The sequence below is a fragment of the Takifugu rubripes genome, chromosome 21 (assembly GCF_901000725.2).
Source record: "Takifugu rubripes chromosome 21, fTakRub1.2, whole genome shotgun sequence".
Lineage (NCBI taxonomy): Eukaryota > Metazoa > Chordata > Actinopteri > Tetraodontiformes > Tetraodontidae > Takifugu > Takifugu rubripes.
In genome coordinates, this window is record NC_042305.1 from 11,639,428 (window position 1) to 11,666,250 (window position 26,823).

At 45.1% G+C, this 26,823-nt stretch overlaps 1 protein-coding gene across 2 annotated transcripts in view; it reads right to left on the reverse strand.

Annotated features, from left to right (window-relative positions):
• The window catches only part of grid2 (glutamate receptor, ionotropic, delta 2), a 269,350-nt gene that overhangs the window by 37,197 nt on the left and 205,330 nt on the right, over positions 1–26,823 (reverse strand). For both annotated transcript variants that reach the window (XM_029829851.1, XM_029829852.1), the window contains exons 11-13: positions 25,195–25,507; positions 10,048–10,186; positions 5,022–5,211 (exon numbers count right to left, since the gene is read on the reverse strand). In XM_029829851.1, the coding sequence (XP_029685711.1) occupies positions 5,022–5,211; positions 10,048–10,186; positions 25,195–25,507 (642 nt within the window). The remainder of the gene's footprint in view (positions 1–5,021; positions 5,212–10,047; positions 10,187–25,194; positions 25,508–26,823) is intronic.

A 26,823-nucleotide genomic window follows, 5' to 3' on the forward strand; every position in this document is an offset into this window, starting at 1 on the left:
TTCTGTTTCTTTCCCTATTAACACTGTTGACTCGCTGAGGGCAGAATGGCGTTACACACTCCGGACACACAGACCAAATGTTTGATTTTGAAGGTTTGGAGTGGAGGCTGCGCGTTCTCCTAAACCAAAAACGTGACAATCGAGCCGATTAGAGAGTTTATTTCACCTCTGGGCGGGGGTGGGTTAGTAAATGTGTCCTGCGATGGACTGGTGACCTTTCCAGAGTGTATTCATGTGGACTCCCACTGGGAGGGAAGAGCAGCGAGCACTGAGGCCAGGAGTGGAGTCTGCATGTTCTCCCTGGGATAGCTGGATCACTGACTCTAAATTGACCTTAGGCGTGAATGTGTGTGTGAATGGCTGTTTGTCCAAAGTGTTAGCCTTGTGATGAGCTGGCTGGGTGCACCCCGCCTCGCACAAAGGCGGCGCCATGCAACCCCGCCCGACCCTGCTGAAGGAGGTAGAAAATGGACTTATGGTGTTATGATTCAACTGAAGCTACTAAATTAAGATGTAAACATTTCTCACCATTCGATACTCTGCCCCCTCCCACCTCCACACCTCATTTCATCCACTAGTCCTCTCTTCTTCCTCTCTCCACCATCTCAGCTCTCACAATTTTTAGCATTGCCCCCCCCCCCCCATTTAATCTTGCCTCTGCTTTGTCTCAATCGTCCTCCAGAGCACCGTGATGGCCTAACCCAGGAGCTACGTCGGTCTTGGCTGATTTAACATGGCCTTTGTCTCTTGCAGGATCACTGTAGTGTTTATCATTGTCTCTGCAGTCATTACGGCAAATTGGTGAACATTTGTAGGCTTACATTATACAGCTTCTTCCCTTCAGTCTCAAGATACGTGCAGAAGTGGCAGAGAGGAGACGGTAAGTTCTAAAGTCGTTATGCTAAATGTGCAGATGGCAATAGGGACACAATGATGAGCTTGTTACAGAATAGAGATAAGCATATGTAAGACAAGGGAAGAAATTATCCAACATCAATTATGCTGCATCTCCTGGAATCCAATGGAGAGTCATTTGCATCAGCGGCTAAATTAAATTAAATGCATCTGAAGGAGGTGTATGGCTGTAGAACAATAAAAAGATGAATAATCCATTTGGTGTAATTGTGGAGCGGTGTTAGCTATTGCACCAAAGCAGGTCAGATCCCTATCTATAATGTTTCAAATGTGAAACATGCTTTAAGTTCAACCGTCCTGCCGAGTCAGGTCCACGTCAAGTCTCAAGATTCCCAGAAATGTTGTGCAACACGTCACGAGACTGGACCCTCACCCCACTTCTGCCCCCTCCAGCCTTGATTACAGCTAATGCTGCATCAATGGCAGCAACGTCCCGTTAATGTGTGACCCGTAGGTTATTATAATATAAAGAGTGCAAGGACGCATGGGAAAGGAGGCATTTTGTAAAGTGGGACCGTCCCTCAGTGCAGCAGGAAGTCAGACAGACAGAAAATCATTCAAAATGGCAATTCACTCAACTCTAAAATCACTCAGCAGTCATCGCAGACTCTTCAGGCCTGACAGAGTAGCTGTCATATATTCACACAGCGACACTTACATTAAATGAGTTAGGTGTGTGTTTGTGTGTGTGTGTGTGTGTGTGTGTGTTAGGGCGGGGGGTGAGAAGAAAGGGTTACATTTAAGTGGTGTGTGTGTTTGAGAGTGAAGTGACAGTCTTGAAACAAAATACATTTAATTTTCACTTTTAAATACATTCCACTCTCTCAGAGACACACACACACGCACACGCACGCACACACACACACACACACACACACACACACACACACACACACACACACACACACAGTACTAAGCTGGACCTTCACACGCTGCTGGTTTAACCGGAGTCTCCATTTACGGTTCTTCTGTCATTGCAGCTTCACCTTTTAATGACAAATACCTGAAGCCTCATTTTATGAGCAAATCTCATTATGGTCTGTGTCGGTAATGTTTAGAGGGGATGGAGGGAAAGGTGAAGTAATTAAGAGGATAAGCATGTGATAATTAATCTGGGCCATTCATTTTGGTGGTAAATCAGTAGTTGGGGGTTGTGTGTGTGTGTGTGTGTGTGTGCGTGCGTGCGTTTGCACATGCTAAAATGGTAAAAACAAACTACAGAATCTATGTGTGCATCCTCGTTTCTGTGGTTTAGGCATCCACCCGTTCTTGTGTGCAATATTGTTCTGCTGCCGGGAAACGGAAGAAAATCCATAGTGCATAGGAGACAAGAGGTTTCATTAGGAAAGAGAGAAGGCCCGAGAGGAAGAAGGAAAAAGCCAACAAAGAAGAGGAAAAGAGTGACAGTGAGGGGACAAATACGTCACCCTGAGGGGTTAAACCCAGGGATCAAATGCAGCAGAGACAGAGCTAAACGTTGAAGACACATCCAAAAAAATCAAAGATATGAAGAGAAGACGGCTCATGGATGCTGTTAATAAGATCTCCACCTTCTAACTGGCCTCTGGCACAAAAGGTCTGTTGGTTTCAAAATGAATATAAGCTCAGTGGTCCTACTGCAGCAGAGGTGCTTCTCCAGTTCCAGGAGCTGTTTAACATAAGAACTCCTCTCTTCCTGGTGTGAAAGGTCTTAAATGCTACAACAGATGGGAAACATGCGGGTCAGAAACATCCACCTCCTGGATGACTTCCTCGGCAATAGAACGGATTATGACCCGACAAGGGAAGTACTTTCTCAGAGATTTGTGCCTCTCACTGCTTCTCTATGACTGCGGGGTTTGAAAGCTCCTGAGGAAACCAGACGTGAGTCAATTAGAATATTATGTGTTTTAGCCTCCCAGCGGCTAACGGCCTTATCGTGGGATTAATTGATGCCTTATTTCAGAACACCTTGAAAAGTGAATAAGAGCTTATCCAGCTAATTTAGCTGATACCTTTTAGTCTATTGTGGCAAACTCCAAGGTGAAATTAAAGTTTGTTGTTTTTGAAAAGCGAATTTTAATGGTTTCTGGGTGTCGAGGTACAGTGCGTGGTTTCGGAAGAGGTGAAGAGCGAGACAATGAGGCTGGAGGAACCAGCCGAAGCTTTAACAAAAACAGCAGAGCAGGGTTGAAGAAGGGAACAAAAGGGAGGTGAAAACACCAAATGAGATCTTCCTCGCTGCTGCGTGTCTGGAGGCCCCACCTCTGTCATATAGACTTTGACAGAGAAGCCTGGAGCCTCCATCCATCCTGCTACAACCGACCCCTTTGCCCACTTCCGTTGCCAGTTGTGGCCAGTTACAGAGCCGCCAGCCTCTGCGGCTAATTACAGCAAAGGGTGACAACACCTTTTTTTGCACCTCAATCTGCTTTAGTATAAAAAAGATTGCCCTGGCTTATATGCGGAGCTGCCATCAGATTAGACGTTATACACTGTACAGTGAAATTACGTGCAGCCCTGAGGGTCCAACACCTCCGGCAGGAGAGTGATGCCTGCCAGCATAAGTGCAGGTTAAGATCACCCCTGCTCTGTCCTCCCTTTAGCATCAGTGTCACTGATGTAAATTGCACCTGTTACCCCATTCAAAATGTCACCCTGTCATGAACTGGGCAAATGTAAGCTTGCGTAACAAAGCACATGCACGTATGGCTCTGCTGTATAGGCCGTGCAGCTGCAAAACCTAAAGAAACGAGGAATTTAAAGAGTGCAAACCTAAAGTCTAAAGGTCTCTTCAGAAATACTCAATTTTAAATGGCTGTTTTTGCTCATTACCTGTCTGTGCAAGATTTAAAACAGCATATATAACACACACACACACACACACACACACTGGAAACACAAATGTAAATTTATAGAAAATTGCACTGCTTCAACTAATGCTGTAAATAGCACCTGCTCTTTCAAGACAAGATGCACAATGGAGGTTATATATTTTATTGGTAAGTTGCAAAAAAAGGGCACACACACACACACACACACACACACACACACACACACACACACACACACACACACAGACGCAAAATCTCCTGCCAAAAGCATATTAATTAGCCACTCAATAAACACCGCAAACAAAACCAAAACAGAAATAAGTAAAAGGTGTGATGGTGAGCAGTAATAGCTGTGTGCTTATCTGCCGTTCTGTGCTTCATTTATCTCATCCCTTTAAAATCACCACCCGCCACTTTAATCACTCCTATCAACACTCCCAGACCTGCCAGCGCTGGCTACAGTTCAGGTCTAATAGGAGAGGGGAGGGATTAAGCGGGGCCCTAACCGAGAGGCGAGATGTTGCAAAACGGAAAGCGGGATTCCCGCAAATGAGATGCAGCAGTTAGGTATTTATGACGCCGGGTAATCACCGAGGGAATTAAGTATTTAACCATGCCTGTGCTGTCTGTGCATCATTAACATCATTTGGATAGATTTTCCCCCGTTAGCATGAGCTGGATACAAAAACAGGACTGACGCTGAGCTGCGTGCAATAAGGAGGCGCTGCACAGCATATGAATAGCAACATTACTGCAGAGGGTTTATGCCCAGCAGTGAGTGATGCAGCTCTGCCTTCCTTTTAAAAGCCTGATGCACTATATGCATGTATGTATGTATGTATGCATGTATGTATGTATGTATGTATGTATGTATGCATGTATGTATGTATGTATGTATGTATGTATGTATGTATGTATGTATGTATGTATGTATGTATGTATGTATGAATATGTATGTGTGTGTGTGTGTGTGTGTGTGTGTGTGTGTGTGTATGTGTGTATGTATGTATGTAGTGCTCAATGCTCCATCCAACGCACCTCAACAAAAATTCAAAAGCAGTTTTTTTAGCTGTTGCCCAGCAACAGGAATGTTACTCCAAGAACTGCAGTTATCTGTAGCCTATATGTTACTAATTAACACTTAAGTGCTTGACAGTATGTAAAGAATATGCAGCTGTTAAGTCAACATTCCGCTGATATTATCTGACTTATTAAATCCGCGAGGGGCTTCATTTGACGATGACCGTGTTTGAACCACGTGTGAAGCCACGTGTGGACGCCACGAACACCTACCTTGCGGACGCCTTCTTTGGACTCGTCAACGTTGCCGTCTCCAGTGCGGTTGATCATGCGCCACATCTGGGAGTACATGGGGTCTCTCTCAAACGGGTTCATGGCCTTGGAGCGCACCTGATCATACACTGCAGAGTCCAGCACTGTACCATAGGGTAACTCTGTCTGTTTGGATAAGTCCTGGAGAGACCTGGAGAGAAAACAGTGGGAAGATTTGCTTTATTTCAGGAACGGTGGGACTAACTCAACACAGAAAGGCTTGTTGTTGTGGGGGATCAAACCCACGTCCTTCTTGCTGCCAAGCAACAGCACTAAATTACGATGCCGCAGTATCAGGCTGGATATAAATCTTGTAGCTAAAATTCAATGTCTGAAGCGAGCGACACGATGGAGCCGTGGTTATAATCGCCTCGCAGCCAGGAGGCTTTTCTTGGTGGAGTTTGCATGTTCTCCCCTTGCCTATGTGGGTTCCTTTAAGGTACTCTGGCCTCCTCCCCAGTCCAAATTTACATATTTGGGCTACAAGTGAAGTGCCTCTAAATTGACCTTAGCTGTGAAATCAAATTCAAATAGCTGTTCTATATTTTTCCGACTTGTCCAGGTAATGCTCCACCTCTCGGCTGAAGATGACAAGGTCCGAAACTGCAGTTGTTCATTAATTCCACTTACTGAGACCAGAAGACCTTCTCACATGTTCATAGAACCATCCACAAAGTGGCTTTTTGAACGTAGTTATCTGAAAACATGTTTGTAAGGGAATAATTAAGCTCCTAATTTTGGCCAAACGACTGAAAAAGAAGCTACTTGTAATGTGATGGAAGGTGGTTGGCCAAAAAAATAGCTCCTACTATTTAAAAAAAGCCATGAAAATTTGCCCTTTTCACACAGAACTGACAAACTAGCCCCAAGGCCAAATGATTAGATTTGATTAAATAAGGAAATGATAGATAAATCTGGTGAAAAAGCCTTTCTTTTCCCAGCTGGAAAAGCTCCATTTTCAGATGTTGGGAGACGGTTGCAGCACAGAGAGCTCATCTCTCTGTCTGTGACCATGGGACACCAGTGCCGCGCCGGGTTAGTGCTTCATGATTAAAGGCTACCTGACATCACGTCCCGTTTCTTTCTGCCGGCGGGAATGCAAAACCTGAGAAAGCAGCTGTCTCGGAAGCTTTCAGGAGGCTACTTCTGGTGTTCCTTAAAGTACTAGTGGAGAAAACCGCTCTCATTCTAGTCCATTCCATCAGACACAGGGGTGAGAGTGGACGGGTCTCTAGCCCATTGCAGAACACACACAAAATAAACACACAGCACTCAAGGCTTAACAATGAGCTGCCACCTCCAGGGAAGGTGTAAGATATTGTTAATTATAACTCAACGGTGCTTGAGGTTGCCAGTCAGTTTGGCCGCTGAGAAATGTAATGGAGGACTAATTGTTCTGTGTTTGTTAAATTACTTTTACAAACCTCCCATGGATCTAAAACACACAATTAAAATAAGCAACACGACCCGCAAATGTACAAAACAGCAGTGGCACTGAAGTAAATTTAATGATGTGTACAGCTTAGCAAAAAAGAACGGACAAAATTAGCAAACACTCCAGTGATAAAAAGGTCGGTGGTTAGATCGAGGACACTTGAGCAAGAAACTGAACTCAGGAGTTTGCATCTGACTCCCAGGATGAGGCTAAAGCAGACTGAGTCAGAGGTGGCTTCAAAAGCAGTGTATAATTGCAGTCTGTTTACACAAGAAACAACATGTTGGAGAATTTATTGTCAGCCACGGCCTCTCCTACTCTCTTAAACCCCCTACTACTGTCTTAATGTGCTACTCAAAAAAGCTACTTGGAAGATTTTAATGAATTTTACTGTGAACATTTATCTTTTATTGCTGTCAATTAATCTCTGGCCTTAATAATCTCCCCACCATGCTCCTGTGAGTACGAACACACGTCAACGCCGCTCTGGCAGTCATTCTGCCAAGAGCGGGCTGCTTTTCTCAGATGAGGCGCCATTAAAATGCTGCATAGGAAACAGGAAGGTATGTATGAAGGTTAAGCTATCCCGACAACCAAAATAAATCTTCACGTGGTCCTCTTTTGCTATACGTTGAACCAGGATCAAGAGGAAGATCAGCTGTTCTGAGACTGGGATTGATGGTGGACTCTAAATCTCTCCCTGTTATAAGATAATTACGCTGTGCCGTGACCACTCGACTGGTGACCAAACCGTGAAAAATGTGTTTTTTCTAAATAAGTGACCACTGTAAAGTCGCTTGTTCGACATACCCTGGGCCAAAGGTGAGGGCCACGGGTGTAAATGGGCATAACAACGCCTCCAAGAGAATTAATGTAGTGACACAGATGTCTCCAGTTTTAATACTGTCAGCAGCGTTTCCGTCTCATTGAGATCTTCCGTTCACTCTCTCTCGAGTGAATTCATATCACTGTCCACCGTTATTATTTTCTAAAGTAACATTTCCCACGAGCACCCCAACGAGGAGTAAATGAAGTGAAAATCAAATTAATTCGCCATGTGACAAATGCAGCAGTATACATTGTAATTCTCCAGGGGGACCTGTTCCTATTGGACCGTTGCGTGATTGATGCGGTTGGTAATGAGAGGAGAGGCTTTTCCACAACTCCCAACCGTTACGCTGCAGCCGCGGCTGCATTTTATTTCACTTTCCGGGAAGAAAGTGGACGGTTTTGTAAAGGGTGGTGGTCGAACCAGGTTAACAGAATAATTATTAGCATTTCATCGGGGCGCAATTGTTTGTTTTTCGACGGTAAGGGGGGAAAAAAAGATAATGGCGGCACCGTGGATCTGTAGGGAAATTAATTTGGATAAAGACAGCAGAGCCCTGCTCAGTTCATTAACTTTATAACAAATGCCTTTTAAAGCATTGCTGACAGCTGTGCAACCACGGCAACAAGGAATCTGTGCAGAATGGCTGTGAAACTAGATTCATTTTATTGGGTCCACTCAGACAGCAACTGTTTAGTGTCATTCATTTAGATGTCTATCGTCAAATCTTGTCTGCTTTATTCTATTTTACACAATCTGCCCTTGACTTGAACATACTGTACGCGTAGAATGAATTGGACACATAATCATACGCTGCAAGTCTGCTACACTCATAATTACTGGCTGTCCAGTGAATGCAGGCCTGCGTTCCATCTGTGCTGCTGCTTTTGCCTGATCTCCATTTTCAGCCTGTGCCCCTTGTTTTGGTCCCTTTTCTTCTTCCTTCTTTGCCCTCTTCCCACTTTTCATTCCTAATTTTGGCTGATATTATTCTGCCCTAGCTTCCTTTTATTATATTTGTACAATTCAGCCTTCCTCTCTCCCTCCCTGCCTCCTTCCCTCCCTCCCTCCCTCCCTGCTCTCCCCTACCATCCGTGGCTGCTCTCTTGCAGGATTCAGGCTGAAATTGAGGGAAAACATCCAAGCATGAAATAGTCCCGAGAGGGCCCTGAACACTTACTTGTTATTTCATTTCCGGGATGAAACAAGAGTATTAATACTTAAAAACCCTGTCTGTCCTGACGGCTCACTGACACGGGAATGGACAATCTCTTCTACTTTTTAATCCCAGTTCACTCTTTCTATCACCTAAAAATATTGACTCCATTTTTGTGAAAATAAAGCTCTTAATTTCCTCTCTTCCTGGGCCACAAGTGATGCTAGTTATGACTCTGGAAGAATGAACACAGATTCAAATTTATGGAAAATTTAATTAGTGAATATTGGTGCTGAATGAAAGAGTTGTTCAAACCAGAGACGGTGACAACTGCAGGTTTTAGCATTCATAAACAACCGTGCTGAGATTTGAACGCCGAAAAAAGAGCTTCCTTCCAAATCTGACGGATTGTTGATTGTTATCCAGTCAGTCAAACCTGTCCAAACGACAGCTCGAATCAGCCAGAATCATATTCTGTGCAAGCATGATGATTCATTTGTCAGCAATCCGATTCAATCCAATCCATCAAAGTGGGAGAAAAAGGGAAGAACAAAAAATAAAAGCAAGCGGGAGTTCAAACCACAGCACAGGTGCAGAGGTGGCGAACTACTGAGCGCTTTGGCACGTGCGCAACATTACAGGGCCAGGCTTTACAGCACCTAGTGGTCAGAAAACAGATTGCAGGAATTAATTATCTCACTAACCCAAAATGTCACACACGTCGTCTGCAACCTTCTTACAATATTGATGCAAAACTTCTTTTTCCTGCTAAATGAAAGGAAACAGGTTACAAACGGAGGAAACTTGTCTATCACACTTGATCTGTGAGACGAGATTCTCAGAAATCTCACACACTAGTCCTTTAAAACAGCCATTTAATCCTGTCGAGCCTGCGTCAAACTTTTCATATTCTGTAAGAACTTCCCAATAAAGGTGTGAAGGGGGCAGAGAGAGAGGCAGAGATTGAGAGAGCATGTTTTAGAGAGATAGAGAGCGAGAGAGAGTGAGGAAGAGGAAGAGCTCCGACAGAAACAAATTTAGAGACAGGCAGTGATGATGAGATTAAGAGAAATAAATGTTGTTTATTCCAAAGCCAAGCACAATTAACTGTGGCACTGCCGGGCATGGTGGATGCTCCGGCATGCTGATTAGTCCAATGAGAGATGAGCGTTTCCTAGTGCCACCAGGAGAGAGGAGAGCAAACATTATCACAAGGATAGATAAACAGAGGGCACGGAGCTCAGAGGAACGATGTGCGCTCGTGTGGATGCGAGCGTTCGCGGCAGAGCATGCAAAGGCAAAATGATCCGGCTTTGATACATTATCTGTCCCTGACGCACAAACGACACACGCATTTACACTTTTCCTGACTCCCTTTTATCTCATTCCGGCTTCGACACCTTTGCGCGTGTTGTGTCGACAGCTGGGGCCAATCGGGGCAGGCGATTTAATCCAGTCCGGTTCTGTGTCGTTTTCATCTTCACTTCAGTCACCTTTACTCGAAAAAGTCCCAACCTGGAGCCATTTCCAGACCTTGTTGGCATGAAACGCTCCTCAGAATACTTACTGTATGGAGTTCTCTATGCGTGTGATGGTGAGGAAGGCTGCGAGGTTGGCCGTGTACGAGGAGATGACGATGAGAGCGAACATCCACCAGACACCCATCATCATCCGAGTGGCCAGAGTGGTATACGGCACCTCCCCGCCTGGAAAACAGAAAACACCAACAAGAAAAAGGCGCTTAATGCACAGCAACAGGAAATAAATGCTCCACAGTAGCACCGGCCGTTTGTCTCCGCCAGAGGAAAACCGACAAGGGTCATATCTGGATTCACAAATCTGATCTCCACAATGCACCAAAACGCAGACGGAACCACAGGGAACCGGATCCCCTGGAACCGGATCCCCTGGCAGCTCTTTAACCAGCAGCACATTTCTACAGTACATCTGTGATGATTCCGACTGAAATCTTTGCTAATGCTGGATGTTGCCACGTCTCACACACTCCTGGCAGGAAGAACACTCGGAGACAAATTAAGGAAATGTCAGCAGCTCCTGCAATATATTATCGTCTTTAACTCTGACGAATCGAAACAAAAAGCCTCAATGCTTGTCAGGCCCTCCGATGGGGAGGATATTACCATGAAAAGTGTTTCTTCTGTCTCGGAATGTAAATCCTTGTTGCATTAAACAGCATCCGTGCTCGCGTCCCCTGACAGGTCACGTTACCACAAAAAGGCGGCTTTTTTATTCTCCGGTTTCCCCAGGAGGCGCCGTTTCTCCGAGGCTTCCGAACAATCACACGGGGGCACGCATTAAAATATTTATACCTGATATTCAGAGATGCACAGTCATGATTGAAGAGGCACAGATTAAAGTCGCTTATTTGGAATTAGCCTCATTTATCCCAGTGTCAGAGGAGCGCCGTCACGTCAGCTCCACCAGTGGACGCTGCCGCCTTCTCTAAATAATGGATGTGACACTAACATCCACTCGTGCCCCCGTTCTCTCTTGCTTCCTTTTCTACTTTCCTTGGCCACATATATTTCTCTTTTGCCTTCTCCGCTCCCCTCCGAGGTCTCTTTCTTCAAAGCGTTTACAGTTTGATTTGCTGCAAATGCGTTATCGTGCACTTGCTTTGGGTTTACTTTCTCAAGAAAACACATTTGCTGCTTTGCTTGACATCATATTTCACCGCCAGCCTGGAGGCAGAATCATGTAGTGCTGTTATCTATATTCACTTCCAATAACCTAAGTGTGCTTTTCTGTGTGCAACACTTTCATGTAAAATGGCAGCATTATGATCAGAAGAGAACTTAAAATCAGGAATGTTGCTGAGTGAAATGTATCTTTTTATTTTGCTACAGTTCAAATGTAATTGAAATGACATAAACGGTGCATGATTAACGTTAACACACTCGTCAATGTGCCTTTGTTCACCAAGACTTTTTGTGTCTTCATCCCTCAATGGTACCATTGACCACTGATTTAGAGCTGCAGAAATAACTGTTTGTCCCCTACAAATGCTTTTCCTGACACTCGAATTACTGCAGTGACTCCGGTGGCTGTTATCATAACTGGTGGGTTAGTTAGTCATCGGCTGGTTGATCCTGAACATGTTACTTGCGAATGAACTTCTGAAGTACAGACATGCATTTGAGTACTTTGAAGTGTGTACCTTCCGCCATTGCTGTTGCTTTCAGAGGTGAAATGCATTTTGGGATATGTATTTGTCCGAGGCCTACATAAGACAAATCTAACATATACTAGTTATAGTTGGTTGAGCTGATCCTGGAAACCAGGAGGTGACTTTAGTCTGGAGCTTTGTGGACTTAGAACTGGAGAAGTACTCATGCTGATGAGGTTTCGCTAGAGCACAAACACAAGAGAACCCAGAAGGATTCATATTGAGAAACAGCTGATGTCTCAACTCCTTAGTCCTCCTGACGCTTTCTAATCCACTCTGTCTTCATTAAAACAATTCTTTCCCAAGATCTTTTCCTTCTTTCCTTCATGGTAACATAATTAATTTTATGCCACAGCAGAAAGAAGCTCCCATTATGTTCCCACTCTTATCCTCCTGCATTTTCCTCAGATTAAACTAAACTTAAACTAAAATAAACCCATTAAACTAATCTCATTTCATTTAACAGAACTTATAGAATTGAAACAGAACTAGGGATGCACCGATCCCCATTTTTTCACTTCTTATCTGATCAGAATCTGCAGCGTACCAGAATCTGGAAAGGAAGGTATTGTACGTCACGATGGAGCTAACGGATTTGCAAGCGTTGCACGTTGCTGTCTTGCTTTGCGGTGTTTCGAGTGGACACTCACACACAAATGTGTGGAAAAGTTTGTGAGCCTGCTAGCTGCAACCAGCGGAACACTGCTGTTCCCTCGCGTCTAAAGCCTCCGTTTAGGAAATCCCTTCTACAGTTTGCAGCCAGCTCAGTGGCAGGAAGCTCCTGTGGAGACCTTTCAGCAGACAGTGTTACAGCACAGATAGAACTCATGGATGGGAAATTCCCAATCTATGAATTACGCTGTTATGGAAAAACCCCATACCAATACTGAATCGGCTCGGCCCTGTCCCTTTTTAACAGATGCCCTTTGAGGCTTCTATTCAAGCTTACATCATCACGTTCACTTGTTCTTCGAGGGTCTGTTCATTAGAGGAATCCAGAGAAGGAAATGTGGTAAGTTTCCAGTTGATGTCAGCTCCCAGTTGGAAACGCTGCAATCTTGTGACAAAATGATGCCACTTTTTTTTTAAGACGACAGGAAACGTTTGTGTCCCCTCACAACCCTCTTGAGCATATTGCCAAGAGCCATTTTTGATAATTAGGTACCCAAAAACTGCTTACTTCTCTGGGAAAGCAACAATAAATGTGTCCTAACTGCATATTGGTAAAATCTAAGAGAGCAGGTTAAGGTTTTAGCTTATAAACCAATCAGTTCTCCACAGATTTGATTCTAAGAGCCGAACCACAAGCGCACAGAGGTGCAGAGCAGAGAATAGAAAATAAATTTAAAAAATCCCAGTAATGATGAATGACTCTCCTCTCAGTCAGCAACATTAGTCATTTTATCTGGATTGAACGGCTGCAGCAGCCATCGTCAGGAGTTGATCACAGATTTCTCCCAGGAAGGAAAAATGGTTCAACCCAGCAACGTATGGCAGCAACGCAATGAAATAGGCTGCCAGAAGTCTGGAAGTATGCATTTTAATGCGGATATTTGCATACAGATATCGAGTTCCACCTCATAGGTTGTTGTTTATGTGGATTCCTGAAGATTTTTGGTGACTCAAAGCAGCATAGAAGCTCCTGATGACAGCTGGTTTATTGGATAACTTGGGAATATCAAGCATGAGCCGGTTTTACATTAGAACACTAAAAACACACCTCAGAAAATATACCTCAGCTCCTAGCTTCATACATGTTTTCACTGCTATGTTTTCTCCTGCTATGATTGTTACACTCAATGCCTTGGAGCAGAATATTGATGAACGCGTCCACGGAGACGGGAGCCTTCTGGAGGGGACAACATGTCATTACTTCCATTACCAAAACACTTCCGTCAAATGAATTTGATGACTCAAACTGTCGCTTCTGAAGGACAGAGAAAGAAAGGCTAAGAGGGAAAAGCAGTATTAATATTGGAGGCTTCAGACTGAGAGGAAGCCACACGCAGTCTGTAATATTTGTAACTATGATTATATATGTCCAGGCTCTGAGCAGTAAATAGCCTCTTATGGATGAGCGCTGAGGTCCAGGCTCCAGGACCCCTTCCGGACACGCAACCATGTGAGACTCCTTTGCATCCCTGTCTTGCAGAGAGACTCCGGAGTGACGTAAACAGACTAAAAACATCAGCTTAATCTCCTGGTCTTCTCTTTTACCAGGAAAAGGTTGAAGTAGCTAAATAAGCCTGACAGCACTTTGATCTCCCGCCTCAGGGAATATCAACTAACTCCCTTTATTAGCTCACGTTTAATCAGCATTTTCTTTATATGTGTGTGTGCATATATATATATTTCAAGCAGTAATCTATATAGAATACACCATCCAAGATAATCCAGCATCTATGAACTTACATCTATGGTGTACGTTATGGCAGATCCACATGAGAGAGTCTTCGAAGCCAACCATCCAGGGGGCCTTTATGTGAGTGCGGCCTTCTTTTAAAGCTTCAAGAAGGCACCACCCTGCCCAGGGTTATGGCCCCTCGCTGCCGGTTGACTGGCGGGAATCGTTATCTTATTGCCTCGTCTGGTTCTCGTGCAGAACCTCTCCCGCTCTTCAGAGTGGCCAGAGGAAACTCTGAGGGGAGGGAGCTTTACAGAGCGGGGGTCGAGGTAACGAGATGAAAATGGAGTAAACAGAAAGAAAAGAGGAGCAATATGACAGAGAGCATCTGTCTCTTATCCAGCCGCTCTGCAGCCGTCTGCTCCCTCGGTCTCTCCAAAGCTGGTGTGCCACCCCCTGCCACAGTCAAGAGGGCAGTTTCCATGCGGTTAGCATTAGCGTTAGCACGGGGCCCATGATATTACAGCTGTGGAAACAGACGTGAGCCTGAGATGCTAAGAAACTCTGCTTCAGGGGCATGGCGGGAGCCGTCATCAGAACTACAGTATTTAGAAAAAGCACAGCTGGCATGTGCACAAAGGTCAGGGGTCAGGGTTCAGCGTTAATAAAACCCGACAGGATGTCATCTTTACTGCTGAACGTATCAGACTGTAGTGACATAGAGGGGAGAGAGCCAGCTGTGAGTGTTAGGCAGCAGATCACTGATCAGAACAAAACTGTTAGTCTACACATTCATCTGAGTCACTTCTAATTTTTCTGGGTCTACACGGGACTCACACCGAGAGCATACAGCTGTCATTCTTTGATTCCTTTGAAATCGAGGGCAGATCAAAGACAGCAAAGAGCCAATAGAATCCCAGATGAGGAGGAGGGTCAGAGAGGAAGAGGGCACACTGAAGCCAGGGGAACACATGAACCATGGAACCATCCGGGGACCCCGATGCATCATCTACTCTGCAAGCAAATTATGCTAACACCAGAAATTAAAAAAACAAGACAAAAAACAAACAAAACAAACAAACAAAAAAAACAATGTCCTGTTAAATCCAACTTGAAGGGTTTGGAAGTCGTGTCAAAGTTTAGATTTCCGTTTCCAAAGTTTTGATGAAGAAAAAGTTGAAGCGCCACGGCCACTTCATCTTAAATGCGTCACGATCATCGAGTGATTTGTTAAATAGCAGCAAAAACGAGCGCCGTACATATGTACATTTGTCTGATGGCCTCGTTAGGGAGTGATACATTAAACCCCTGATTAATCATGATTAAAGTATTATTCTGATTAGAAAGCTTTTTCTATCCAATGAAGATCCTGAACTATGCTGCACTGTGCTGTGAGATGTGATGGAAGCCTGACACCCAAGACCGGATCTCTTTTGCGTTTGTAATTTCTGGTCATGAGACCGAAGAACGATTTCGTAGCGTTACATGTCATTAGGTTTGTCTCTGCAGAGCTGACGTGTTCGGTAACGTGTCAGGAGATGGATAACCGCCAGAATCCAATATGCGTAATGGAAGGTTTCAATATGAGATCATCTGGTTAAAGGCGGGCGAGAATCTTACAATATTCCCCCGAGGGAGTGCACGGAAATAAGGTCCGGCACCCGCGGTGTTAGCTCGCACAAGTTGGGTCAATTTAACAAAAAAGGAGCAAATTAAAAGATTGAAATGCAAATGATTTCCACACTTAGCTGCACTCCAAAGTGAACCCACCGTGCAGATATCAGCCATATATGCACCAACGCTGAGTAGATCAGAGCAGAGCGACACTTTTTGTGCTTACGTCCACATATTGTGCATGTGCGTGCGTATGTTTTCAGCGGGAAGAGATAACACTTTACATTATTATATTTCACACCCGTCCCCATGGATGATAGCACCGTTCATGTTTTATATCAGAACAAAAACAGCAGTTTGGACGGCCCTCTCAGAGAATTGAAATTAATTGGAAAAGCCAGCTTTGGAAATCCATTTTTCCGGCTGTTTGCTCTGGGTCTCGCTCGCCGTTTCGCTGTCATGGTTTCTGTCTCTCATCGTCTGTTGTGGGTTTTTAAATGTTGCTTGTAATGGTGTTACTCTGGGGAAAAAGGGACCTATACCAGCAGAGAAACTGGTGCATTACCGGCAGCCAACTATAGCCTAATAACCACACTTACTCATCTACTCACTGTGAAAGAGAGACAGGAACATCCGGTACCATATGTCCAGAGCTACAAGAAAACTGTTGTACCAAATGCTAATATTCCTTTCAGTTCCTTTCCTTACAGATTTCCTTTCAGCAAAAAAAAGGTTTCATTAAGACATAGAGCCCATTTTCTGTCCAACTAGCTGACGTTGCTAAAATAAAAGTGCGAACAAAGTGAGGGTAGAGGGCATGAAATAAATACAGAGATGGCAGATGCCTGGATCAGCCTAGCATGCTATCAGACAGATAAACTGTGTTCTGGCCAAGGGACGCTGTGTGAGAACAGTATGACATCAGCAGATCAGCATATAGAGCGGTGCATGTTTGTACTGCCAATGAATCCACATGCACGCACGCACGCACAAAGACGTGCACCAGCAAGCAGAAGGGCTGAATCTAAACAAGTAAAGCAGATGGTTTATTGTTCCTACACCATCGTGTTCTCATGTTTGGCTGCTGTTACTAGGGCCAAACCTTGCCCAAGAGACAAAGCCTGATTGGCAATTTAGAGCCACTTTGGTTCTTTACCGGTTGGTAAGGTCCCATGTTGTATCCCTAAACACACAGAATGACCCGTGACCTGGAGTTCAGCATCTTTTTGGATCTGGGTGGGTTTGATGGTGATGGACAGCATTTGCGTCATCTGAAGAGCATTGTTATTTTCTGGTTATCTCTGGTTGTTGGGCTACAGCTACTAGAATAAAGCAGTCGTAGGTTTGTAAGGCATCATACGACTACCTGGCAAACTTTGACAATGGAAATGTTTCCCTAAAATGCGCCCCCTGGTGGCAATGGAGATGAACTCTGGCTCAAACAAGGTCTGAGCACTGTCACTCCACGACTGCTGCAAAAATTCACTACGATATTAGCTCTGGAATTCTCTTTTGATTACTCTATCTTATCGAAAAGTGGCTGTGAGCTGCTGAAAAAGGCAACTGTCGAGGCGGTTAACAGGTACTCAAACACAGACTGAGGTGCCATCTTGACGAATTAGCCCAAAATGTACCCACGCTCAATGTTGGCCCTTCAGAGTCTAGCTAACCTGCTGCATCATCAGTTGGAAAGATGTTTTCGCTTTTTTCCCAATTCCCAAGGATCCAATTCAGAGCAGTCAGTAAAGTTCTAAACTGCAGTGGGGCAAGTGTGGAGACGGGCGATAATTCTCTGGCCTTATTCGGCGTGTGAGCGCACGTCTACCTATGGCGCGTGCTAAATTCCCTGATGCCCTCCCAGAATAGCTGAGCTAATATTGCTGCTCTGAATGTTTGTACAATACTGTATGCAGAAGTTTGACATTGGCGTTATTACAGGAACAGCTATTCCTCCTCTCCTCCCTCGTTCCTCCGAGCCTCATCAGCAGTTTTGCCTCCTCGCCATGGCTAAAAAGTAGCACAAACCTGACGGAGTCAGCAGAAACTCTTTGAGCTTATTTACAGAGCGTGTTGCCCCACTCAGCTGCTGTATGTGGATCGATACGAGCCGTGTAAAGTACAGGATTTACAAAAGCAAACAGGAAGCAAAGGCTGCGTCCAAACGTGTTTGTGTGTATTTGAAAATTTATGAAGTGGCCCTTTGGGTCCAAAGGGAAAAGGTACTCTATTTTTCCCATACACGAAGCACTTCAGCCAGTCTACGAGCTGGTTGTTTAAAAAGTGGTGATGGATTAGGTTATTTGTTAATACACTATCTGACCTTTCCTCGTGGGAAAATGGCAAACATTAATAACAGAAAACTGTTAGAAGCTGTGGATTTGTAGCTCCTGCTCCTTCTGTGTGGAATTCCTTCCCTTCCCCCCAAGTTAAACATTTCCTTGCTGAACCAAGTGTAGCATCTGAAGTGTGTGCTTCTATTCTCTGCAGGCCTTGACCTTTGTAAAGCCACAACTTGTTTTTCAGTTAGCTTGACGCCATCTATGGTAAGCTGGAGCGTCCGATTGATACCTGACTGTTCTCTCCAATAAACATCTCTTATAACCAAGTCGGTGTCTGCGAAGATTCCTTCCTCATCAACACCTCTCAACTACCACCAGAGTCATTTATTTGATACATTTTATGTAGCTAAACAGAGCTTTCCTTTACCACAAGCAACAAATCAAAGATGGGAACTTTCCTCATCCGGCAGAGTAGGTTTGGCTATGCTTTCAGTGGGTGGTCGTAAATGGCTCAAAGGTTCACCCACAACCTTGAAAGGACGGATGTAACCAAGCTAACAACCTGAAAAGGACATTTCTGGCATATATAAGACAAGTGACAGCCGAGGAATGGTTCATCGGTCAGATACGTACGGGGTATCTATCGGTGCTCTGCCTTTTAGCATGGCGATAGCATAATAATGACCATTTCTATTAGCGTGCTTATTTGTTAGGACTTTGACGATGTCAACCTCGGTCAGTCCATGGATGGTTTATTAACACTTAAACCCAAATCCTCAATGAATCTATACAGTTGTAGTCGGGTAAGAAGTGTTGGGTAATTTTGGTGATATACGAGCTGACCTAAGACAACAGGGCAAGCATCTAGCTGACGGTCTTCAGTTTGTTATTACAACCCAGTGACGTGCGTGAGTGCGTATTTGGCCACTCCTTATAGAGGAAAATCAGCTAGCAGCCGCTGTAGCATCTGACAGCTCTCTCAGCACTTTTCCCTTGACCCCGGCTATCGCCTCCTGTCTATCTTCTCCACACTCAGCCTCAAGGCTCTGCCGTGGGTTTGAACCTCCAGCTGACAGCGATCATGGCTGAGCTGCTTCTATTTAATTTTAACACTGTCATTTTTAATACTTCACGCCACTCCTTCACGCCCTCCTACCCCACCCTTCCATCATGCCAACATTCCGTCTTGATCTTTCTGACGTTTTGTCATTGGCAGCAAATTCCCATTTTGTTGTGGAAAATGAGATGACTCTTCTCCCTTCGGATTTGGTAACACTGTGGGCGGCAGGTTGTGCTGGTGCGTTCACTCTGATCTTTTATTCTAATGTTACTCGCCTTCAGAGTCCAAAGACCAAACTGCAAAGACAAAAGGGGCCCGGTTCTGCCATTATTTCTGAATCCATCAAACAAAGCTCAAACTAGCATTTGTGCACGGGTGGGCCATTCATTTATGGTGAAATCATGCTGATTTTCTGCGATAGGTGTCGATTTACACTCTTAGATGCTCTTGGATTTACACTTGCACCATTTAACTGGAACCATTAGTGGACGTTGACAGATGTGAACATGAATCCAAAAGCAAATACAAAATAAAAGCATCAGGCTTCCCTTTCGCATTTGAAAAAAATCCACACTAAAGACATAGCAGCTGTGTTCTAGCCAGTACCGAGCATTAGCCTGCTGCCCCGGATGGCGCACCCCCATGATACACACGAGAAAGACCAAATTTAAGGCTAAACAAACCACCGCCGTTGCATTTATGGTTTGACCCGTGGGTGAGGATTTGGTGCAGGAGGTCACGTCCAGTTAAACTCCATCTAGTCTGTATACATGCAGGAGTAGATTGTCTGTGTGAGCTAGCTAATAGAGCTTTTAAGACACCCAGATTTAGTTGGACAATTTGCTTCCTCCATCTGTCCATCATCACGGGGCTGACCGGATAACGAGGGAATACACGTTTCCCGGAGGTGAACCGTCCTTTTCTGCAGTAAACTGGCTGTAGTCCTGCCTCAGCACTGCATATAATGACTGGCTGAGCACTAACAATGCTTCTAACAAGGTATGCAGACCTGCTGCCTCTCACCGTTTTATCTCCTTTGACAGACCCATCTTCTTTCCTTGCCTCCCTCTGTTCTGCTAACTGGCTGAGCTCTTTGGACTTTTGCTGCCTTTTATACGGCACCTTGTTAGAACAAATGATCTCATAAATCTTGCAATTATTCTGATTGGCCGAGGACCACGGAGGACATGCAGGAGGTCTCGTTGTGGATTTTCTTGATGAACAAATGGAAGTCCTATTTTTGGTTGCTTGTTGCTGTGACCAGCTCAGAGTCACTCTTGCTTCTATAATAAATATTAAGGCTGATTTAGATGCAGGTTTTGCAACATTTGTTTATCCACCCTAAAGTGCATCAGTCAATAACACTGAAGCTAAGGCACAAACTTTATCACAACAAACATTTTTTTTTTTAAATCTGAGAGCATCCTGCAGAGTGACTCATGAGCAATCTACACCGTTATTATTTTGCTATGCTTTTATTTTGTTTTAACAATCCCTATTTTGTGAAAGGTGTTTTATTTTGAAATCGACCAGATCCGCCTTATTGAGGTTCTCATCTGTAGGAACACTCTGTCCTGTACAACCTGACATGGCTTCCATCAAAACAAGCATGCTCGCCTTGCTCAGGGGTGCCCCAGCCCATGACCTTTTGAACCGGCAACCCTTCAGTTCCAAGACCAAATCGTCCAGATCGGTGGCGGCGAGTTGTGTCAGCAGCGTTCAGTGGTCACAACCGGAGAACCTCAACATACAGTAAAGGCTCGGGTCAATGAGCCAGAAACAGCTGTAGGTTAAATCTATATATATATATATATATATGATAAATCTCTGAACAATGGGAAGAAATTCAAGCAGGTTTCTTTCAAAGAAGGGAGTTAAACCCTTTTCTGCCTGCAATTTCCCAGCTGCTTTTTTTCTTGACATGAACGGTGAATTTATTTTTCGTAGAAAAAAGTTCCCAGGCGCACTTCTCACCTGGGTCTGCGGTTCTCCTCAGCTGACACTGAACACCACATGGATAAATGCAGTGTGTTTTGGTGTGCACAGCATACAGAAATTAGCAGTTGAAGAAAAATGACATTTAGAATTAGTACAATTAAAAAATGAGAGCTAAAGCCTGTTGAGTATTTGTGCGTGTGTGCTTTTAGCTACCTTCTACCCAGTGTTCTCAAACCCACACCAGAGGTCGCCCTGGTGGCTGGAACCAATGCTACCGCTGCCGTGGGAACAGCCCTGCTAATCTGCCCGAATCAGGTGCCGCAGAGCAACAATAATGATTACTTGCCTCAAGAAGCTTCACAAAACCTGGAGCCGGAACCCCCTCAGGTGCCCCCCGCCCCTGCTTTTAACAGGAAGAAACCTTTAGCAGAGCGCAGCTCCTCTGGGAGGTGCCGTTTGAGCTTGCCCCAGCGATGCTAACTGATGCATCGCGGCGAGCAGCATGACGGCCTGCTCGCGCTTGACGACGTCACGGCCTCAAGTGAAATGCGTGACAGGCAAATGTCCCCCCACCAAAGATGAGCCTCAGTCGGAGCCGAGGTGATGGAGGACCGACGTCAGGAGGTGACGGAACAGAAGACACTCGGAGCAACAGTCGCTTTTCACAGTGGTTTACCTCTGGAGCACAAAGCCAGCCGACACAAGGGGAACACAGCGAGAGGTCATTGGACCACAGATGTAAGTCATCAAGAGAGAAAATGAGGAGGGGGGGCAGGATTCCCAGCGGTGTGGTGCGGCAAAAAGACATAATGATGAAGCGAGACACACATGAGGGCGAACAAGAGCGTGTTGTGAGTGCTCAATGTGAGCAGGGTGTGACAGCTCAGCAGGAAGAGCCGGAGAATGGCGAGCGCCCGGGGGCGTCACGCAAAGGGAGAGGGGGAGGAAACAGTAAACACAATTGGGGTTATTTTTCTGCCTGTGCCACAACGAGGCCGTGAAAATAGTACACACTCTGCCCTCCCACACACAGCCGTACTCACTCAGAGACAGCTGTGCAGCAGGGGACGCTGGGAAAACGCGGCGAGATCATTTAAAGAGCCGAGACGGAGGGTGAACAGCCAAGAGCAGCAGATTGAGAAACGAGAGCGTGGATTAGGGGCTGTGGCCCAGGTTGCGTCTGGATTTCCCAAATGTTTTCAAGTTTGTGTGTTTGCGCAGGTTAGCGGCGTTTGAGAGCGGGCAGCCGCGGCGCCAACAACGGAGGCTGCAGGCTAGGATAACACGGGCATACATGCACACACCCACGGATAAAGAGTCTGCTTCTCCACAGTGTCTTCTCCTCTCCTGCTGGTTAGCACATTAATTAGCCGAGAAAGCGAGGGAGAAAGAGTCAGAAAAACAGCAGAGTTTCGTCTTTGACTCCACTGCTCGGCAAAAAACTGAGGATTCAGAGGAGGGGGAGGAAAACCAGGAGGGGGAGACAGACTGAGGGAGCCTTGGAGGTATTAAAGGAAAGATGGAGCCGCAGAGCACCAACCAACGGGCTCTCTTACTTTAAATTTCTTCTCTTTTCAACAAGACCGAGCTTGTGTAACAGCACGGCTTTCTTCTGCGCGAGGATATGAAAAACAAAGTATCCCCATTGTTGGATTTTCCAAACGGAATCAGCAGCAGAGAGTCAAGCTGCAGCACTTGAGTGAGCCATCTGTCAGGAACTCAAAACTGAGGCAACTTTTCTTCCCGAGCCTTCAATAACTGCGTATCGCGTCACATAAAGGGTGTAGAACAGCATTTTCTTTGCAGGCCTTTGAGGGTTTCTTTAGATAAAACAGATCCCAAATTAATCGCAATGTTTCTGCTTCCAGATGATTCCTCAGCGTGGCTGAGAGTTGACGCTTTAAACTGCTTTTGGTTTCATTTTCCATATAGATACAGAGTTGGTGGAATCCACTTTCCAGGTTCACTGGAACTGTGTTATCGACCACATGACCGGTCTTTATGAAAGCTTCTTCCCACTCAGCTGATGGCTGCCTTGTTTCCCTGCATGCTAACCCCCCCCCCCCCCCCCATTTGAAATCCAAGTCCTGCTGCTCAAGATGAGCGCACATCCCCATCCTTCCAGCCGGCGCTCTGTCCAAGCTGTAGTCAGCCGGCTGCTGCCTGCTGCTCTGCTAATAATGTGACCCGGTAATCACTCATCCCAGCCTTGACTCTCGTCCCTCCCGGCTCCGAAAAATATTGGAATGACCTCCCCACCTCAGCCAGGGCCAAAGTGTAACTCAACCAGAGCTGAAAATTAATCTCCTCAGGACATTTAAAGTCCTCTTTAAATCACAGCCTCTCATCATCTCTCTGAAACGCACCACTCACAAACTTGCCTCTGTACTCAACTGATGTGTGCTCCAAATCATGTGTGTTGACGCAAATAGAGAGGCTATTTCCATCCAATTGCTACTTTTCAGGGCCTTTATAAGTCGGAGGAAATGGCATAAAAAGAGGCACAAAAGTCCGAGATAAATAATACTTTAAATAAAATGGCTCATTGTGACTTTTGTAGTTGCTTATATTCTGTGCGGTCTTTAAACGTATCATTGTGGGGGGCATTTTACACTTCCAGTACAGTTCATTACTTTTGCATCTCCCGTGTGTTAGCATAATCAATCAGCACCCATATTAAGTGTTCATTAAAAGAAAGAAACAGGGATTCTCCCACTGGAATCAGAGAGTTGTTCATTGACCAGCAGATAATCGCTGAGAGCCAAACTCACCTGGGTTCAGCATTTCTGAGTCAAACTTTAGACGCTCCATCAAATAGCATCGATTCATGACTCACAGTGCGACACCACTGTCACATGTTGTTGGCTCTACTGAGGAACGGTGGTAAATTTAAGAAATTCCAGCCAGTAAAAAAAAAAAAAAACACATTAAATGCTGAACAGAGCTGTGCTGCTGGCTTTGGCCACAGCTGGCTGCGATTGATATTCACGCCCCTTCAAGTATCAACGGCCGGGAACCTTGAGGGGACCTTGAAGACGAATCCTGTTTTCTTTTTCTCCCAAGTGAAGCCGCTCTCCATGGTACAAATCTGTCTATCTCAAAGGTGTAATGTCTGTCTGAAGTGTGAGATCTGGACTTGCAGTGTGGTGTCAGAAGTGTGCCTGCTCAGAATATGATGTGTCCCGAATGGAAGAACAGTCACCGAAAATTACTGTGCACGAGAGAGATGAGCTCTGCCACACAAAAGGGCTGCCGGCCTGGAAGTAAACGCCGTACCATGTGACTTTTAAAGCCGGGGAAGGTCAGCTCACTTAGCCTGGTGGCAGTAATCTGTTCATGCTCAGTTAATTTAGTGAAATATATTTCTGGCTTTCCGGATCAGAAACAAATGGCCTGCAGCTGAAGCGCGGCTCTCCTCGAACTAAGCACACAAAATGGTGCAGAATGGGCCACATTTAACCGAGACGGAAGCATTCCGATCAGTCCATAAACACACAAAACAAAGACATTTCCCCCTTTTATTCCTGCCCTCTAATGATTCCACGACTAAAACCTTAATTACATCTAAAAGAGAAATGGCTGCAAATATCAAACAGCAATTAGCATGTATCATCATCATTACAACCATTAGCAGTGGAAGATGGAGGGTTATTTTCCAAGCGCTGAGATGCTCATCAGTTGTTTGCTCAGGGCCTATATATCCATATATCCTACAAAAGGAGCATAATTAATGTAAGTAATGTTAATGTAAAACCCCACAGGGCTGCATCCTGCAGCAGGACACCATAAAGCTGACCACATCTCATCATTGCACCAAACCTTATGAACAGAACCACACGGATACATGACGCGATCTTGTTATTCTCTGATTCTGTTGGCTGCTGATGGGGATCCACCCCTGCACCGGTGACACCAAAATCCTCATGTAGGGCTGAATTTTCGGCACACGGCTCCGTGGAACCTGGGAAACCGTGGAGAGTTGGCCCGCTCCATCCCCAGCTGAGCAGCCTCTCAGTTCTTTTGCTCTCATTGTGTTGAATCAAAGAGGAAAGGTCACGCTGCAACCACTGCATGGAGTTAAAAGTCCCATCACTTGGGTCCCTCTCCCACCTCCTGAACAGGGTTGTGAGTCAGTGAGACAACCAACAACAGAGGAATCCGCTCAAGGGTGTCGAGCACAGACATAATTAATACAGTCGGACTAATTTAAGTCCTTAAATCCTGTCCAAATAAGCCAAGAGCAGCTGCAACCATATGGACCGTAACCATCTTTCATGATGCTCTGTTCTTACCTTGCTGTACGAAGGAGCCGTACACGAACCACATGGAGTTGTACAGCGTTGTCGAGGACATGGATCCCATGGGGAGCCGGGGTGGGTTGAGCCAGTTCAGCAGGTACACCAGGATGCCAATGAGGAGCACGGTGCCGGCTATGCACGCCCACAGAGACAGGTCAAAGGGTGCCAGGCAGGCAAACATGTCCACCGTGCGCTCGGCCTTGCGCAGCAGAACTCCCACAGAATAATCCATGTAGCGCGTGGTGAAGTCCACAACACTCTCGCGCTCGGGCGTGATGGTCAGGGCAGAGAGTCCCACGTCGGCTCGCTGCGAGAAGCAGAGGGTCAGTAAAAAACACGTTCACTTTTGGTGAAAGAGAAGCAGCAGCAGCATAACTGGTCCCTTCAAATACTACAAACCGGACAGTTCCAGGATTTATAAAGCTCTTGGTGTCAAAGCAAGAGGTTTCTTTTCTTTTTCCCTTTTTTTCTTTTTGTTTTTCTTGCTTCAACGGAACAGTGAATGGTATTAGGGCAGGTGCTCAACACGTCGATCGAGATCTACCAGTCGATCGCCATGGTACTATCGGTAGATCGCATGCCAATGAAAATAACCTCAGCCTATCATTCATGCCATCACTTGATTGATCTACAGGGCAGCCAGTCAGATGACATCTGAATTTTGTTGACGCTTAGGTCACTGTACATGCTCAAATAACAGCTCTGCAGCAAAGCTAACAAGCTAGTCAGTTTGCTACTGCTAATTTGTTTTTTCTCTTAAACTTAAGAAGGTATAAAAATGAGTGGGGGAGCTGTACCAAGTAAGATGACTAAAACTTATCACTTTCATACAGAATGGGAGGAGGACTTTTTCAAAGTGCTTTTGCCTCATCTGAGAGTCTACCATCGCAGTAGCAAAGAAGGGAAATGCAGAGCGGCATTTTCAGACTGTTCATGGAAACTACGACACCAAATTCCCGTGAAGGCGAGCTAAGAAACAGAAAGAGGAAGGAACTAAAGTCCCGGTTGTTTTTCACAATGGCAAAACATGTACACAGTTTATTATGTTGTGTTGTGCAGCATGTGCGGTTATGCAACGTACATCAACATAAATTGTGAGAATCCTCAATAGTTTTCTAAATGAATATAATGGGTCGATCATTTTGACTTGGTCATTTCAGAGGAGGCTCCATTGCGCAATTTAGCATGTAAGCGCTACCATCATCCCAGCTCGTTCCATGTTTGACGACTGAATTATACATTCGCCACAGCGTTTTTGTTTGTTTTGAAGACAACTAATGGTTGCTTTTAATTATTCAAGACTTTAGGTTGGGAATGAAAACGGTGAGTGTTTCTTCCAAGAGAAATTGGCCTAACTCAGCTTAAACGCAAACACAATGGAGCCTAATTAAAATCTTCCCCGTCTCCAGTGCCTGGCTAGCAGCTGCGGAGTGTAGTTGTACCAAAAATTCTGCCATGTGTATCAGTGTGTCTTTAAACATCTGAGGATAAGTATGCAAGTAATTACACTTCTCATGTCAGGAATGACTTTTTTACGGCTGTTAGAATGATAGAAAAGAGAGTAAGTAAGACAAGTGTGCTCATTAAATGGTCAAGCGGCTAAAGTCCTATAGCAACTGTAAA